General features: G+C 54.0%; 2 protein-coding genes across 3 annotated transcripts; both read left to right on the top strand.

The window, feature by feature from the left end:
• Positions 1-1256: 1256 nt before the first annotated feature.
• Positions 1257-7001, top strand: LOC137484431 (centrosome-associated protein CEP250-like). The gene is made up of 7 exons (XM_068208298.1): positions 1257-1355; positions 2016-2259; positions 2886-3040; positions 3984-4325; positions 4983-5173; positions 6472-6599; positions 6778-7001. Exons 1-7 carry the CDS (start codon positions 1257-1259, stop codon positions 6999-7001), a joined length of 1383 nt encoding a protein of 460 aa, XP_068064399.1.
• Positions 7002-11345: 4344 nt separating this feature from the next.
• Positions 11346-13802, top strand: LOC137484468 (60 kDa neurofilament protein-like). Of its 2 annotated transcripts, none has more exons than XR_011004886.1 (3): positions 11346-11565; positions 12155-12363; positions 13252-13315. XR_011004886.1 is itself a non-coding variant. In XM_068208315.1 (3 exons), the coding sequence occupies exons 1-3, from the start codon at positions 11451-11453 to the stop codon at positions 13693-13695; spliced, it is 714 nt and encodes a 237-aa protein (XP_068064416.1). In that variant the 5' UTR covers positions 11346-11450; the 3' UTR covers positions 13696-13802. The 2 variants fall into 2 exon arrangements, 1 of the variants encoding a protein (XP_068064416.1); XM_068208315.1 differs by having other exon boundaries at positions 12155-12309; positions 13252-13802.
• Positions 13803-14172: the final 370 nt, after the last annotated feature.

The raw sequence follows: 14172 nt of genomic DNA, 5'->3' as shown, positions 1-14172 counted from the left end.
CCATCAGCATGGATTCCTGCTGGCCTCTCCTTGCCAGCCTTGGTTTGGGAGGTGCTTTTTCAGGTGCCCTTGGTGGTGGGCCACTTAGAGACTGAAACAAGTTGTCCATATCCAGTGTGAATCTGGTGCTCTCAGGACAGGGAGAAATGGAAAGTTGTCCTTTGCCTTTCCTCTCAGCCTGTGCTGTGGCTGACAGTGACAAGCTGTGGCTGCAGCCCCTGACTGCTTTGTTCCCTTTGACTGGAGGTGGGAGAGTTGACATCTCAGCTGGCAGCCTCCCGAGAGTCCCGGGAAACAACTGTCCAGAGAGCCCAGCAAGAGGTGAGGGAGGCCCAGGAAGAGTCCAGGCAGAAGCTGTCGGAGGTTGAACACGTCCAGAAGATCCTGGAGGAGGCAGAAAATCTGAACAAGGAGCTGCAAGTGCATGTGGAGTCCTTGAAGAGGGAAAGGAATCGCTGGGAAGAAGTGGCTCAGCAAAATTCAGAATTGCAGGCTTCAGTGGATGTCCTAGAGAGTGAAAAAGCCAGGTAAATGAAAGCCTGTGGGACTCTGCATTGTGGTGAATGGATTCCCTCTTTGCCCTCTTTGCACCTGCCAGGGGCTCTGGCAGCATTTCCTAAGTGGCAGATTCTGAACTCTCCGTGCAGACACTTCTCCTTGTCTGGATGTTGTCTTTCATTTTCTTTACTTTTAAGACTTCAAACAGAGTTTTTCTGCAGAGAAAGGATTTGGGGGTAGCTCTTTCCCTCTAGGGGGTATTGTGTTTTTAGGTGGGTGTGTTGACACTGCCCGAGCTGCATTGTAAGGAGCTGGATACATCCATCAGCTCCACCTTGGGTCCTGTAACTTGAAGCCTCTGGGATGTGGATCAGCCTGGCCTCTGATGCTTTTTCTGGGCAGAACCATCTGAAGGCCCTGATTGCTGATCTAGGCCAGATTGCCCTCGGAGGCAGCCCAGCAACAAGAGCGGCTCTGTTGCATGGTTCCTCATAAAATGTGCCCCGGTGCCTGGAGGGCGTCTTCATTGCAAGACTTTGTTAGGTTTGTATTCACATTCCCACCTCAAAAAGAAGGTAGGGCATGTAGGCAGGAACTCCCTGTTCTTTCAGGGCCAAAAGCAGAGTAGGCACATGCTGGGCTTTGACTGCAGGGAGAACAAACAGCCAAGTTGTTTAGACAGACCTCATCAGACAGAGGAGTTTTTCCCTGAGGTGCTGCAAGTCCTGAGAGTTTATAAAATCTGATACCGTGTAGCAATGAGTTGCATATTCCCTTCTAGGCTGATAGTGTCTCTGGAGGAGAAGAACCAGCGCCTCAGAACTCTGGAAAAACAGAACCTGCTGCTGAACAATCGCGTATCTCGGTTATTTTCTGCTCTTAAGCAGGCAGAGCAGCTCTGTTCTGAGCATAGAAGACAAAGGCAGGAGCTCAACACCCAGGTAAGCTGTGCAGTGGCATCCTCTTCTCCAGGGACACACAACAGCACCTTTGCCTTGGAGGCCCCAACCTCTTTCCCCTCCCAGCAGCACGCACAGCTGCCGTCTTCTGCCCGGGGCTGCTGCTGCACCCTGAGGCCGAGGCTGGATCTGCTGTCTGCTGCCCAAGTTTTGCACCGTTCTCTCCCGGCTCCCAGCAGGAAATCTGGGAGGGGAGCAGCAGCAGACTCCTCTGGAGCCTCTGTGTCCCTCAGTTAGCAGTGTTGTCCCAGACAGAGTTGGTGCCTGTGCCGGGCACTGAGCAATGTGGGGACACAGAGGTGGCTATGGCAGGCTGGGCAGGGCACTTCCAGCGCAGCCATCTCAGCTGCTGTTCAGAGCTGCAGCCTCAAGGATGCCCATTGCCTCCCTTTCCCTCTTTTCTCTACATTGGTCTCCTTTGGAATCCTTGCTTTTCTGCCTTTTGGTTTTGGCATGGTTTTTGTCTGAAATCATTTCTTCTTTGCTGCTCTCCCTGCGGCCCACTCTGCAGCCTCAGGAGCAGCCCTGTCCCTGAGGCTCTGTGCATCCATCTTCCAGATCCAGGCCAAGCTGCTGGCAGAGATAGAGCAGACAGCTCACCAGGCAACTCAAGAGAAGCAGCTGCTGGAAACTGAGGTGTCTGAGCTGCGTGTGAGGCTCCAGAGCTCTGAGGAAAGAGCAGAGGCCATGGCCATACAGTGTAAGGACGTGGAGCTGGAGCTGAGGAAGACACAGGCTCAGAGGGACCATCTCAGAGCCCACAATCAGGAGCTGCTGAAACAGCTGGAGCAAAGTGAGCAAGGTACAGCTTCTCCTCTCCCACCCACTGCCCCATCCTGCCTCACCTGCGGGGATCTCGCTGATGGCTCGCAGAGGAAAAGTGCCCAGAGATGGCAGAGGGAAAAACAACCAGCAGGAGATTTATCCATCCAAGTGCCAGTGAAAGCTTTTTCTTGAGAAAGATGCTGTGGCTGGCAGTGCCATCCGGCTGTGCCATGGCTGATCCCGTGCACAGCTGGAGCCTTCCAGGTGCCGTGTCTGTGCTGAGGAGCTGTAGCTGGATGCCTCAGCTCGATTCCCCCAAACTCCAGGCCCTGCCAGAGCCTCCAGGCTACTGGCCTCTCTGGAGCAGGGCTGCACAGGCATCCCCTCTCCTTTGTCTCTCTTGGATTGCTCACTCTGCACAAGGCCAAGAGCAAACACACTTTCCCGTCCCTCTGAACATTTCCCCTTTCATTCCTGCTTTTTTCTCTGCCTGCAAATTTCCTTCATTTCTGTCAGCTTTGGAGCCCTTGTGGGCTCAGGGCCTGACAAACTCAGGCAGGCAGAGAAGACAGTGCTGTTGTCTCTGCAGGATGCACATCAGTTTGCCTTTGCTTTGCTTTTCCCCTTCTCCTTTCTCCTGTTCCTTCCCCCTCCCTGCTGCAGATTTGTGGGAGGCAGCAGTCAAGCACACCTCTCGAGAAACTGCCCTGGAGAAAGAGGCCTGTGAAAGGCAGGAAGAGGCTGTGACTCTTCGTCAGGAGGTGGCATCTCTGCAGAGGAAATTGGAGAGCCTGCAGAAGGAAAGGATGGATGTGCTGGTGAGATTGGCAGATGCCACAAAGGGCCATTTCCTAGCTGTGTTTGCACATTCAGTTAATAGTTCTAAGGATCACCTTTTTCCAGTTAAACTTCTCCAACTGCGTTCTTCTGAATAAGGAGGAGAAGATGTTGTAGTCATGTCAAAGCCAGTTAATGCTGAGCCTGCTGATTTTCCTCCATGCTGGGCTTCTGTGCCCTAGAAGCTTTAGTCCTCAATGTCCACACTGCCTCTATGGACATTGCATGCTTTGGGGAATTCCTCGTGTCCAAACCCATGTCCAGATTCCTAAATATCTGGATCTGGAAGGAGGGGTGAGAAGACCAAGTTTGCTGTGAATAGAAAGGTGTTTGGCCTTGGCCATCTGAGAGCAGCCAGTGGGGAGAGAAGAGAGGAAAGCCAAGTGCTGATCCACACCAGGACGTGTGCCTGCAAGGGGAGAACTCGTCCTGAGTGGCAGCAGAGGATGACAGAGGGATCTGGCCATTGCTGCTCCAAGAGAGGGCAGTGGGGCTCTCGGGGATGGAGCCATGGAAACTCTACACAGCAGAGCTGGAAAACCACTGCTGTCAGCCCAAGCCCAGGGAAGGAAATGCTGGCGGTGTTTGCTCTTCCCTTCCTCCCTGATGGAGAGCACATCCTCGTGGCACTGCCTAAATCCTGCTTAGCATGGACTTGAAATCCTGGCTGCAGTTCTGGCAGCTCCTCCCCAGAGGAGCACTGGAGTGGGGCTGCAAGAGCTTGGGGAAGGGCAGAAAGGAAGCTGGGACAGGCTGAGGGAAGGAGCGGTATCAAGGGGGGAAGACCAGCAAAGGTCTGCAGCATCCCGAGGGGCAGAGAGAGAGGGGCAGCCAGTGCCTGCCCCTGCAGCAGGAGTCCAGATCTGGTCTGAAAAGCAAACCGAGGGGGCGAATGAGTGACCCTTTTTCTCCCTGTTTTGGCAGCATGGACAGGAATTGAACCAGCAGCACATGAGAGATGTGGAAGAGAAGAATGAAATGCATGCAGCTGAGTTAAGAAATCGTAAAGAAAATACTCAAGAATGGGAAGAGGAGAGAGAAGGCGAGCAGGAAGAGTTGGAGCATGGGGCTGCTTCTTTGAAGAAATGGAGAGAGAACACCCAAGTACTGAGTGCTGCACTGAAGAAAAGTGAAATTGCCAAAGGGACTCTGATGAAACACTTGTACATCCTGAAGGGAAAGTCTGGTATCCAGGAAGGCACTGGCATTGACCTTCAGTCCACTCCAGGGTCCCTGAATTATTCCAGTGCTGTTTCCCATGAGGAGGTGGGTCTCTATCCCTGTCAGTCCAGGCCTGCTTGGGTAAAGCAGCCCGGGCTGCAGCAGGCAGCCTTGTCTGTCTGCCTGGCTCCAGCCAGAGACCATTGACTGCCAGATTGTTTCCTGGCTCGCCCAGAAAGACTGCTCCAGCTCTGGAGCTTACTGTTCCAATCTGCTCCAGGCCAAAAGCTGGGCATGGGGAGCTGCTTTTCCTGTGCCCATGCAACACATGGGGGTTTGGATTTGGTGTGGGAAGTAATGGAGCAGGTGAGCAGAGGGATGGACTAAACTGAGTGATGGACTAAAGTGGACCAATGGCTGAAAATCAGCTGCACTCCTGGTGCTTAGAGTAAATGGTATTGCCAGTTGCAGAAGATGCAGTATTTTTGGGTGACAACACGGAGTTTGGAGTGGGGATGTTTGTTGGGAAGGAGCTGTCTGGTCCCAGGCAAGCCAGCAGGGCCTGACACAGCACTTCCAAGGTAACAGTGCCAGAGGCTTTTGGCAGCCCCGGCTATCACAGCTGCATAGGGCAGATGCTGTGAAACTTTGAGCCCAGAGCACAGGTGCTCCTTGTCCTCTGGCTGCCTGTGAGGTGCCACTGGCTGGCTCTGCACAGGGCTCCCGAGGAAGGGCTCGAGCTGTACCTTGTCCCACTTCCAGGTTTCCCAGGAGCAAGATTCATCGAGCTGCTCTCTGGAGCAGCTGGGCCCGGAATCCTCTGGCCAAGGGCACGCACTGGCCCAGGTGTGCCGAGAGCAGGAGCTGCTGGGCCAGAAGGCTGACCTTGAGGGCCGACTGGCAGCCATGGAGTGGCTCCAACAAGACCTTTCCAGGCAGCTGGAGGAGACCAGGTAAAGGCAGGGAGCAGAACCTTTTCAGATCTATTTACATTCCATGGACAGAATATGGAAGAGTCCCAAGAACAAAAATATGCCACAATGTGAAGGTTCTTTTTCTGACACCTAAAGCCAGCAAAGCTCTCTTGGGCTCCTGTTTGTGCTGCCGAGCACACTCCTGTGGGAAGTCCAAAGCAATCCACCCAGCCCTGAACTGAGTAGTAGGTAAACCATGCCGATGCTGAGTGAAACCTCAGGTTTCTCTTGGCTTTGGTTTCTTCTTCTGGGCATTGAACGTCCCTCATTCCTTAGCAAGTAGCTTGACATGATCCTGATCTTCAGAACTGAAGCTTCGTCTTCAGCATTCCAGGCTCCGACCTTGGCACGTTGGGGGTAGCACACTGCCATTCAGGGGGAAGCCAGAGGCTCCTGCTGAAAATCTTGAGGGCTTTCTGCTTCCAAGCACACTCTTGAGAAGTGTGGGACAGGCCCTAGAGCTGGCTGGAGAGCAGCAGGGAAAGCTCTTTGGAATTCTCAACAGCCTCTGGGGATTCTTGCTGATTGTTGATGGGCACCCAGCTGCCAAACCTGCCAACCTCCCTTTGGATGGTCCCTCTCACTCTGTAAAGAAGGACAAGTGCCTCGGGCTACTGCCTGCTTGCCCCGCAACACTAAAATAAAGGTGGCAAGTCTACTCCATGACCTTGCAAGAGTTTAAACTGCAGTCCCTGCATTCAGGTAGTTGTTGTTCAGACAAAAGGGTGTCCTGATTTTTTACAAGTGCTGCTGTGAGATGACCATGAGATTTTACTGTGTCACGCAAAGTAGTTCTGAAGCCACATAAATACAGGGTGTCTGGAAGATGATGGACCTTTATGTCCATTATCAAGAGCATTAAAAAGTCAGCAGTCAGCAAGGACAAGAGTCTGTTGTGTCCCCCTGCAGAGAAGCTTGGAAGTGCTAATGAGAGAAGGGCTGTGAGCAGGGGCTGGGCTTTTGCTCGTCGCCCCAGCCTGTTTGGACACAGCTAGCCAGTGTCATAGGTCAGGATCAGCAACTGAAGGTTTGGCTGTTGAGGCCAAGTTGGGCTGGGCTGTCTGTGCTGTGCCAGGCCATAGGGAAGGCCTGGGCAGTCCCTCAGAGGGCCCTGCTCTGCTGTTGAGATGGCACAAATGTGCCTTGCCTGGGCGAATTTCCACGTGGCCCATTTCCCATACTCAGGTGTGGGGATCTTGAGCCACGTCGTCCTGGAATACCCGGCTGTGGGTGTCTGGAGCAAGCAACTCATGTCTCTCCGTATGTGCAACTCATAGGTCAGCAAAGGAGAGCCTGGAATCCAGGCTGAGTGCTGCTCAGCAGCAGATATCTCAGCTGGAGACCACCAGGAACCATCTGGAGGATCAAGTGCTCACAGTCACACAGGCCAAGGAGGTGATAGAAGGTGAGAACCTCGTGTGCTTTGTTTGTGGTGCTGCCCCTGCCTAGAGAACTAAGCACCCTGTAAAGCTGCCTCTGTCCACAGAGCTTCTGAGAAGTGGTGGGGCTTGGTGGCACTGAAAGGGCCTGAGGTCAGTAAAGTCAGTAAAGACTCTGACTCTTGCTGTTGGTCGTGTTTGTAGGAGAAGTGAAGTGCCTGCAAGATGAGCTGGAAGCAGAGAGATCTCTCAGGAGGCAGGAACGGGAAGACACAGCTCAACAGCTCCTGCAGGCAGAGCAGCAGCATCACAAAAGCCTCAGGCTTCAGGGAACTGCTCAGCAACTGGAAATAAAGAAGCTCCTGCAAGACCTGGTAGGGGACAGTACACTTCTGGAGTGTCCAAGCCAGCCCTGTGGGTTGGTTTAGCACAAGCAGAGCCTGAGGGTGTGAAAGGGCAGCAATCCTCTGCCAAGGCCTCCCGCTGCTGGGCCGGGCAGCAGAGGCAGCAGCTTGGACTTGGAGGTGCCTGAGAGCCCCCAGGATGGTGCTGGGACAGTAAATGCAGCCACAGCTTCAGTGAGGGCGTAAGAGGAGTTCCAGAGCAGGTTGGGCAGTGCCCACCCAAAGCGTGGCAGCCCAGGGCAGGATTGTCCCTGAGTCCCACCTGCCACGGAGCAGATGCCAGCGTGGAGCACTTGCCGGCATGGAGCAGATGCCAACAGTGCTGCTGGCTGCAGGCGTGGGAACTCGGTTCCTTTCTTGCTGTGCTTCCATGGTGGACAGAGGGATTAGCTTTGGGCTGGAAGCAAAGGGAACAGGCCCCTTGTCCCTGGTCCTTCAGTCCTTGTGACTGGGGTGTCAGGGAAGGGAAGGTGACACCTCCTTTTCTGAGCACTTGGACTCAACGCTTGGGAAGGTCTTTGCCAACAGAAGAGATTCCACGAGTCTGTGATTCTTGCACCTGCTGAGCCTCCTTTTGAATTCCATGACAGGACACGGTTTCTGGAGTGCTGTTGTCTTTTCCGGTTGGGGGTTGTGGGAGGGATGAAGCTTCACCTTTTTCAGCAGGGAGCTTGCCTGGGACTTCATCTTGCAAATTTCTCCTCCCCTCCTCAGGCAAGTGAGCGCGAAAGGCACCGTGCAGAGATGCAGGAGACGCTGGAGCAATGGGAAAAAGAGAAGGCAGAGAGAGAGCAGGAGCACAAGAAGGTGCTGTTTGAGATGAGGCAGAAAGATGCCACCCTGCTGGCCCAACAAGAAGAACTAAGGAGATTTGAAAATGCCAAGCGACAGGTAATGACTGAGAGAGGAGAACTGGTGTGATTTTTTGCAAGGCTGGAGCTGTGGGAGATGGCAGGACATGGGGCTGTGTGGAGCATGCCCTCCGTGTCTTCTACATTGAACTGGGGGAGGTGAAAGCTGAACGGGGCTGTCTTTGGGACCAGCAATGAGCCCTCTCATAGGAAGCCAGGCAGAAACATCAGCTATCAGCTGAGATCTTTGTGCTGCTCTTGTGCTCTGTTGTTCTAAGATGTACCTCAGGGTACCTTCGCTGTTCTCTTTCCGCTCCCCTTTTGGTGTGTACTGGTAGGTGTTCACAGCCAAAGTGAGTTTGTAGCTCTTTTCTTATGTGGGAACGGGGAGGGTGCAGCAGCAACACTGACAAGAGAAAAATCTTTTTAAAGACTTGCCTGGAGTATTTCTGAACAGTAACCCAGAGATGTCTTCTGGGCTGTGTTTTAAGTCACTTCCTGGGAAGCTGTGTTGGCCCCGGGGCAGGCAGTGGCCCAGGGGAGCAGCAGCCGAGTGCTGTGAGAGCACGTGAGCCCATCAGTCTGCCTCTGCCACACGGATGCTGCAGGAGAAGTGTGAAGCCCTCTGCTCTTTCCCTCGGTGCAGGTGCTGCTGGAAGAGCAGAAGGAGAAGAGTGCTTTATCAGAGGCACTGCTCCAGACTCAGGGGGAGCTCAGCCGAGCCCACCAGCAGGTCCAGCAGCTCAGGCAGGAGGTGAAAGAGCTGCAAGAGAAGGGGCAGGTAAGTGTGAGTAGGCAGGCAACAGAGGGCAGGGCAGGGACAAGGGCACAAAAGGCAGCTCCTGGGACTGAGGAGGCAAGGGCTGCTTCAGGCCCTGGGAGCACAGAGCCTGGTAAGCTCCAGAGCTCAGCCCCAGGAAGGAAGGCTTGCAGTGGAAGCAGAGCTGGCTAGAGAAGCCAAAAGAAGCAGCTGAAGGAATGGGATTTTGAGGCAGCACGTGGAACAAGCTGAGCCTGAGGGCAGGTCCCAGGAAGTTGCTCTGCATTTTGTTGCCAGACCATCAAGGCAAATCTGCAAGCTGAGCTGCAGGAAGCTCGCAGTGAAGTCCAGGCAGTGCAGAGGAGGCACAAGGAAGAGCTACACGGCCTCAAAGAGGAAATGAATCTGCTCCTTGAGCAGAGGGAGGCTCTACAAAAGCAGGTGAGTGAAACAGCACTGGCACGGCAGCCATGCAGCGAGGGGTCTGTGGCCTTCTTGCTTTTCCATGGCAGAGCAGCAGCTGGTGGGGTGATCCCTGGGGCTGTCTCGGGCTCTGGGGGCTCCATGGCAGCTGCTCTGTAGGACACACAGTGCTCTGCTGAATCTCAGCTGCTGCTCTGGACAGCTGGGCTAGTCCTCTGGGCTGTTGGCCAGCAACCATCAGCATGGATTCCTGCTGGCCTCTCCTTGCCAGCCTTGGTTTGGGAGGTGCTTTTTCAGGTGCCCTTGGTGGTGGGCCACTTAGAGACTGAAACAAGTTGTCCATATCCAGTGTGAATCTGGTGCTCTCAGGACAGGGAGAAATGGAAAGTTGTCCTTTGCCTTTCCTCTCAGCCTGTGCTGTGGCTGACAGTGACAAGCTGTGGCTGCAGCCCCTGACTGCTTTGTTCCCTTTGACTGGAGGTGGGAGAGTTGACATCTCAGCTGGCAGCCTCCCGAGAGTCCCGGGAAACGACTGTCCAGAGAGCCCAGCAAGAGGTGAGGGAGGCCCAGGAAGAGTCCAGGCAGAAGCTGTCGGAGGTTGAACACGTCCAGAAGATCCTGGAGGAGGCAGAAAATCTGAACAAGGAGCTGCAAGTGCATGTGGAGTCCTTGAAGAGGGAAAGGAATCGCTGGGAAGAAGTGGCTCAGCAAAATTCAGAATTGCAGGCTTCGGTGGATGTCCTAGAGAGTGAAAAAGCCAGGTAAATGAAAGCCTGTGGGACTCTGCATTGTGGTGAATGGATTCCCTCTTTGCCCTCTTTGCACCTGCCAGGGGCTCTGGCAGCATTTCCTAAGTGGCAGATTCTGAACTCTCCGTGCAGACACTTCTCCTTGTCTGGATGTTGTCTTTCATTTTCTTTACTTTTAAGACTTCAAACAGAGTTTTTCTGCAGAGAAAGGATTTGGGGGTAGCTCTTTCCCTCTAGGGGGTATTGTGTTTTTAGGTGGGTGTGTTGACACTGCCCGAGCTGCATTGTAAGGAGCTGGATACATCCATCAGCTCCACCTTGGGTCCTGTAACTTGAAGCCTCTGGGATGTGGATCAGCCTGGCCTCTGATGCTTTTTCTGGGCAGAACCATCTGAAGGCCCTGATTGCTGATCTAGGCCAGATTGCCCTCGGAGGCAGCCCAGCAACAAGAGCGGCTCTGTTGCATGGTTCCTCATAAAATGTGCCCCGGTGCCTGGAGGGCGTCTTCATTGCAAGACTTTGTTAGGTTTGTATTCACATTCCCACCTCAAAAAGAAGGTAGGGCATGTAGGCAGGAACTCCCTGTTCTTTCAGGGCCAAAAGCAGAGTAGGCACATGCTGGGCTTTGACTGCAGGGAGAACAAACAGCCAAGTTGTTTAGACAGACCTCATCAGACAGAGGAGTTTTTCCCTGAGGTGCTGCAAGTCCTGAGAGTTTATAAAATCTGATACCGTGTAGCAATGAGTTGCTTGCTTCCCTTCTAGGCTGATAGTGTCTCTGGAGGAGAAGAACCAGCGCCTCAGAACTCTGGAAAAACAGAACCTGCTGCTGAACTATCAGGTGTCTCAGTATCACTCTGCTCTTCAGCAGGCAGAGCAGCTCTCTTCTCACCGCGCTGGACAACTGCGGGAGCTCAACACCCAGGTAAGCTGTGCAGTGGCATCCTCTTCTCCAGGGACACACCACAGCACCTTTGCCTTGGAGGCCCCAACCTCTTTCCCCTCCCAGCAGCACGCACAGCTGCCGTCTTCTGCCCGGGGCTGCTGCTGCACCCTGAGGCCGAGGCTGGATCTGCTGTCTGCTGCCCAAGTTTTGCACCGTTCTCTCCCGGCTCCCAGCAGGAAATCTGGGAGGGGAGCAGCAGCAGACTCCTCTGGAGCCTCTGTGTCCCTCAGTTAGCAGTGTTGTCCCAGACAGAGTTGGTGCCTGTGCCGGGCACTGAGCAATGTGGGGACACAGAGGTGGCTATGGCAGGCTGGGCAGGGCACTTCCAGCGCAGCCATCTCAGCTGCTGTTCAGAGCTGCAGCCTCAAGGATGCCCATTGCCTCCCTTTCCCTCTTTTCTCTACATTGGTCTCCTTTGGAATCCTTGCTTTTCTGCCTTTTGGTTTTGGCATGGTTTTTGTCTGAAATCATTTCTTCTTTGCTGCTCTCCCTGCGGCCCACTCTGCAGCCTCAGGAGCAGCCCTGTCCCTGAGGCTCTGTGCATCCATCTTCCAGATCCAGGCCCTGCAGGACACAGTGCTGCAGATGGAGGCTTCCCAAACAACTCGAAAGAAGAAGCTGCTGCAGACGTTTGAGGAGTCTCGAGCAGGAGAATGGGCTTTGAGGGACTCTGCGGATGTGCTGGAGGCTGAGGTGTCTGAGCTGCGTGTGAGGCTCCAGAGCTCTGAGGAAAGAGCAGAGGCCATGGCCATAGAGTGTAAGGACGTGGAGCTGGAGCTGAGGAAGACACAGGCTCAGAGGGACCATCTCAGAGCCCACAATCAGGAGCTGCTGAAACAGCTGGAGCAAAGTGAGCAAGGTACAGCTTCTCCTCTCCCACTCACTGCCCCATCCTGCCTCACCTGCGGGGATCTCGCTGATGGCTCGCAGAGGAAAAGTGCCCAGAGATGGCAGAGGGGAAAAACAACCAGCAGGAGATTTATCCATCCAAGTGCCAGTGAAAGCTTTTTCTTGAGAAAGATGCTGTGGCTGGCAGTGCCATCCGGCTGTGCCATGGCTGATCCCGTGCACAGCTGGAGCCTTCCAGGTGCCGTGTCTGTGCTGAGGAGCTGTAGCTGGATGCCTCAGCTCGATTCCCCCAAACTCCAGGCCCTGCCAGAGCCTCCAGGCTACTGGCTTCTCTGGAGCAGAGCTGCACAGGCATCCCCTCTCCTTTGTCTCTCTTGGATTGCTCACTCTGCACAAGGCCTAGAGCAAACACACTTTCCCATCCCTCTGAACATTTCCCCTTTCATTCCTGCTTTTTTCTCTGCCTTGTGGGCTCAGGGCCTGGCAAACTCAGGCAGGCAGAGAAGACACTGCTGTTGTCTGCAGGATGCACATCAGTTTGCCTTTGCTTTGCTTTTCCCCTTCTCCTTTCTCCTGTTCCTTCCCCCTCCCTGCTGCAGATTTGTGGGAGGCAGCAGTCAAGCACACCTCTCGAGAAACTGCCCTGGAGAAAGAGGCCTGTGAAAGGCAGGAAGAGGCTGTGGCTCTTCGTCAGGAGGTGGCATCTCTGCAGAGGAAATTGGAGAGCCTGCAGAAGGAAAGGATGGATGTGCTGGTGAGATTGGCAGATGCCACAAAGGGCCATTTCCTAGCTGTGTTTGCACATTCAGTTAATAGTTCTAAGGAGCACCTTTTTCCAGTTAAACTTCTCCAACTGCGTTCTTCTGAATAAGGAGGAGAAGATGTTGTAGTCATGTCAAAGCCAGTTAATGCTGAGCCTGCTGATTTTCCTCCATGCTGGGCTTCTGTGCCCTAGAAGCTTTAGTCCTCAATGTCCACACTGCCTCTATGGACATTGCATGCTTTGGGGAATTCCTCGTGTCCAAACCCATGTCCAGATTCCTAAATATCTGGATCTGGAAGGAGGGGTGAGAAGACCAAGTTTGCTGTGAATAGAAAGGTGTTTGGCCTTGGCCATCTGAGAGCAGCCAGTGGGGAGAGAAGAGAGGAAAGCCAAGTGCTGATCCACACCAGGACGTGTGCCTGCAAGGGGAGAACTCGTCCTGAGTGGCAGCAGAGGATGACAGAGGGATCTGGCCATTGCTGCTCCAAGAGAGGGCAGTGGGGCTCTCGGGGATGGAGCCATGGAAACTCTACACAGCAGAGCTGGAAAACCACTGCTGTCAGCCCAAGCCCAGGGAAGGAAATGCTGGCGGTGTTTGCTCTTCCCTTCCTCCCTGATGGAGAGCACATCCTCGTGGCACTGCCTAAATCCTGCTTAGCATGGACTTGAAATCCTGGCTGCAGTTCTGGCAGCTCCTCCCCAGAGGAGCACTGGAGTGGGGCTGCAAGAGCTTGGGGAAGGGCAGAAAGGAAGCTGGGACAGGCTGAGGGAAGGAGCAGAATCAAGGGGGGAACCCAGCAAAGGTCTGCAGCATCCCGAGGGGCAGAGAGAGAGGGGCAGCCAGTGCCTGCCCCTGCAGCAGGAGTCCAGATCTGGTCTGAAAAGCAAACCGAGGGGGCGAATGAGTGACCCTTTTTCTCCCTGTTTTGGCAGCATGGACAGGAATTGAACCAGCAGCACATGAGAGATGTGGAAGAGAAGAATGAAATGCATGCAGATGAGTTAAGAATTCATAAGGAAAATACTCAAGAATGGGAAGTGGAGAGAGAAGGCGAGCAGGAAGAGTTGGAGCATGGGGCTGCTTCTTTGAAGAAATGGAGAGAGAACACCCAAGTACTGAGTGCTGCACTGAAGAAAAGTGAAATTGCCAAAGGGACTCTGATGAAACACTTGTACATCCTGAAGGGAAAGTCTGGTATCCAGGCAGGCACTGGCATTGACCTTAAGTCCACTCCAGGGTCCCTGAATTATTCCAGTGCTGTTTCCCATGAGGAGGTGGGTCTCTATCCCTGTCAGTCCAGGCCTGCTTGGGTAAAGCAGCCCGGGCTGCAGCAGGCAGCCTTGTCTGTCTGCCTGGCTCCAGCCAGAGACCATTGACTGCCAGATTGTTTCCTGGCTCGCCCAGAAAGACTGCTCCAGCTCTGGAGCTTACTGTTCCAATCTGCTCCAGGCCAAAAGCTGGGCATGGGGAGCTGCTTTTCCTGTGCCCATGCAACACATGGGGGTTTGGATTTGGTGTGGGAAGTAATGGAGCAGGTGAGCAGAGGGATGCACTAAACCCAGCTGAGTTTTGTACTGAGAGGGCTGAAGAGCAGCTGCACTGCTGGTGCTTCGAGGATGCTTCCTGAGATGGAGATTCCTGAGGGACAGCTTCTGTGGTGTTTGAAATATGGGCATCATCTCCTCTCTGAATACCCTGCAGGCTGTTGGAGCACAAGTGGAACAGCTGTTACGTGGCTCAGGGACCATCCTGGAATCCAAGCAACCAATTGCATCACTAGAAGAGGAGAAGAGAGAGAGGCCTGAATTAACCACTGAGCCCAGAAGTGGCGAGCGGGTAAATTGGGCTTTCAC

The sequence above is a fragment of the Anomalospiza imberbis genome, chromosome 17 (genome assembly GCF_031753505.1).
Source record: "Anomalospiza imberbis isolate Cuckoo-Finch-1a 21T00152 chromosome 17, ASM3175350v1, whole genome shotgun sequence".
NCBI classification, from domain to species: domain Eukaryota; kingdom Metazoa; phylum Chordata; class Aves; order Passeriformes; family Viduidae; genus Anomalospiza; species Anomalospiza imberbis.
This window is presented reverse-complemented; position numbering and strand designations above follow the sequence as displayed.

Bases quoted from the DNA above. Each gene is read 5' to 3' on its own strand.
- LOC137484468 (XM_068208315.1), top strand. From the start codon at position 11,451: ATGGCCATAGAGTGTAAGGACGTGGAGCTGGAGCTGAGGAAGACACAG. The intron at 11,566-12,154 runs GTACAGCTTCTC...TCCCTGCTGCAG, and splicing joins GCTGGAGCAAAGTGAGCAAG to ATTTGTGGGAGGCAGCAGTC. The intron at 12,310-13,251 runs GTGAGATTGGCA...CTGTTTTGGCAG, and splicing joins AGGAAAGGATGGATGTGCTG to CATGGACAGGAATTGAACCA.
- LOC137484431 (XM_068208298.1), top strand. From the start codon at position 1,257: ATGAGTTGCATATTCCCTTCTAGGCTGATAGTGTCTCTGGAGGAGAAG. The intron at 2,260-2,885 runs GTACAGCTTCTC...TCCCTGCTGCAG, and splicing joins GCTGGAGCAAAGTGAGCAAG to ATTTGTGGGAGGCAGCAGTC. The intron at 6,600-6,777 runs GTGAGAACCTCG...TCGTGTTTGTAG, and splicing joins GGCCAAGGAGGTGATAGAAG to GAGAAGTGAAGTGCCTGCAA.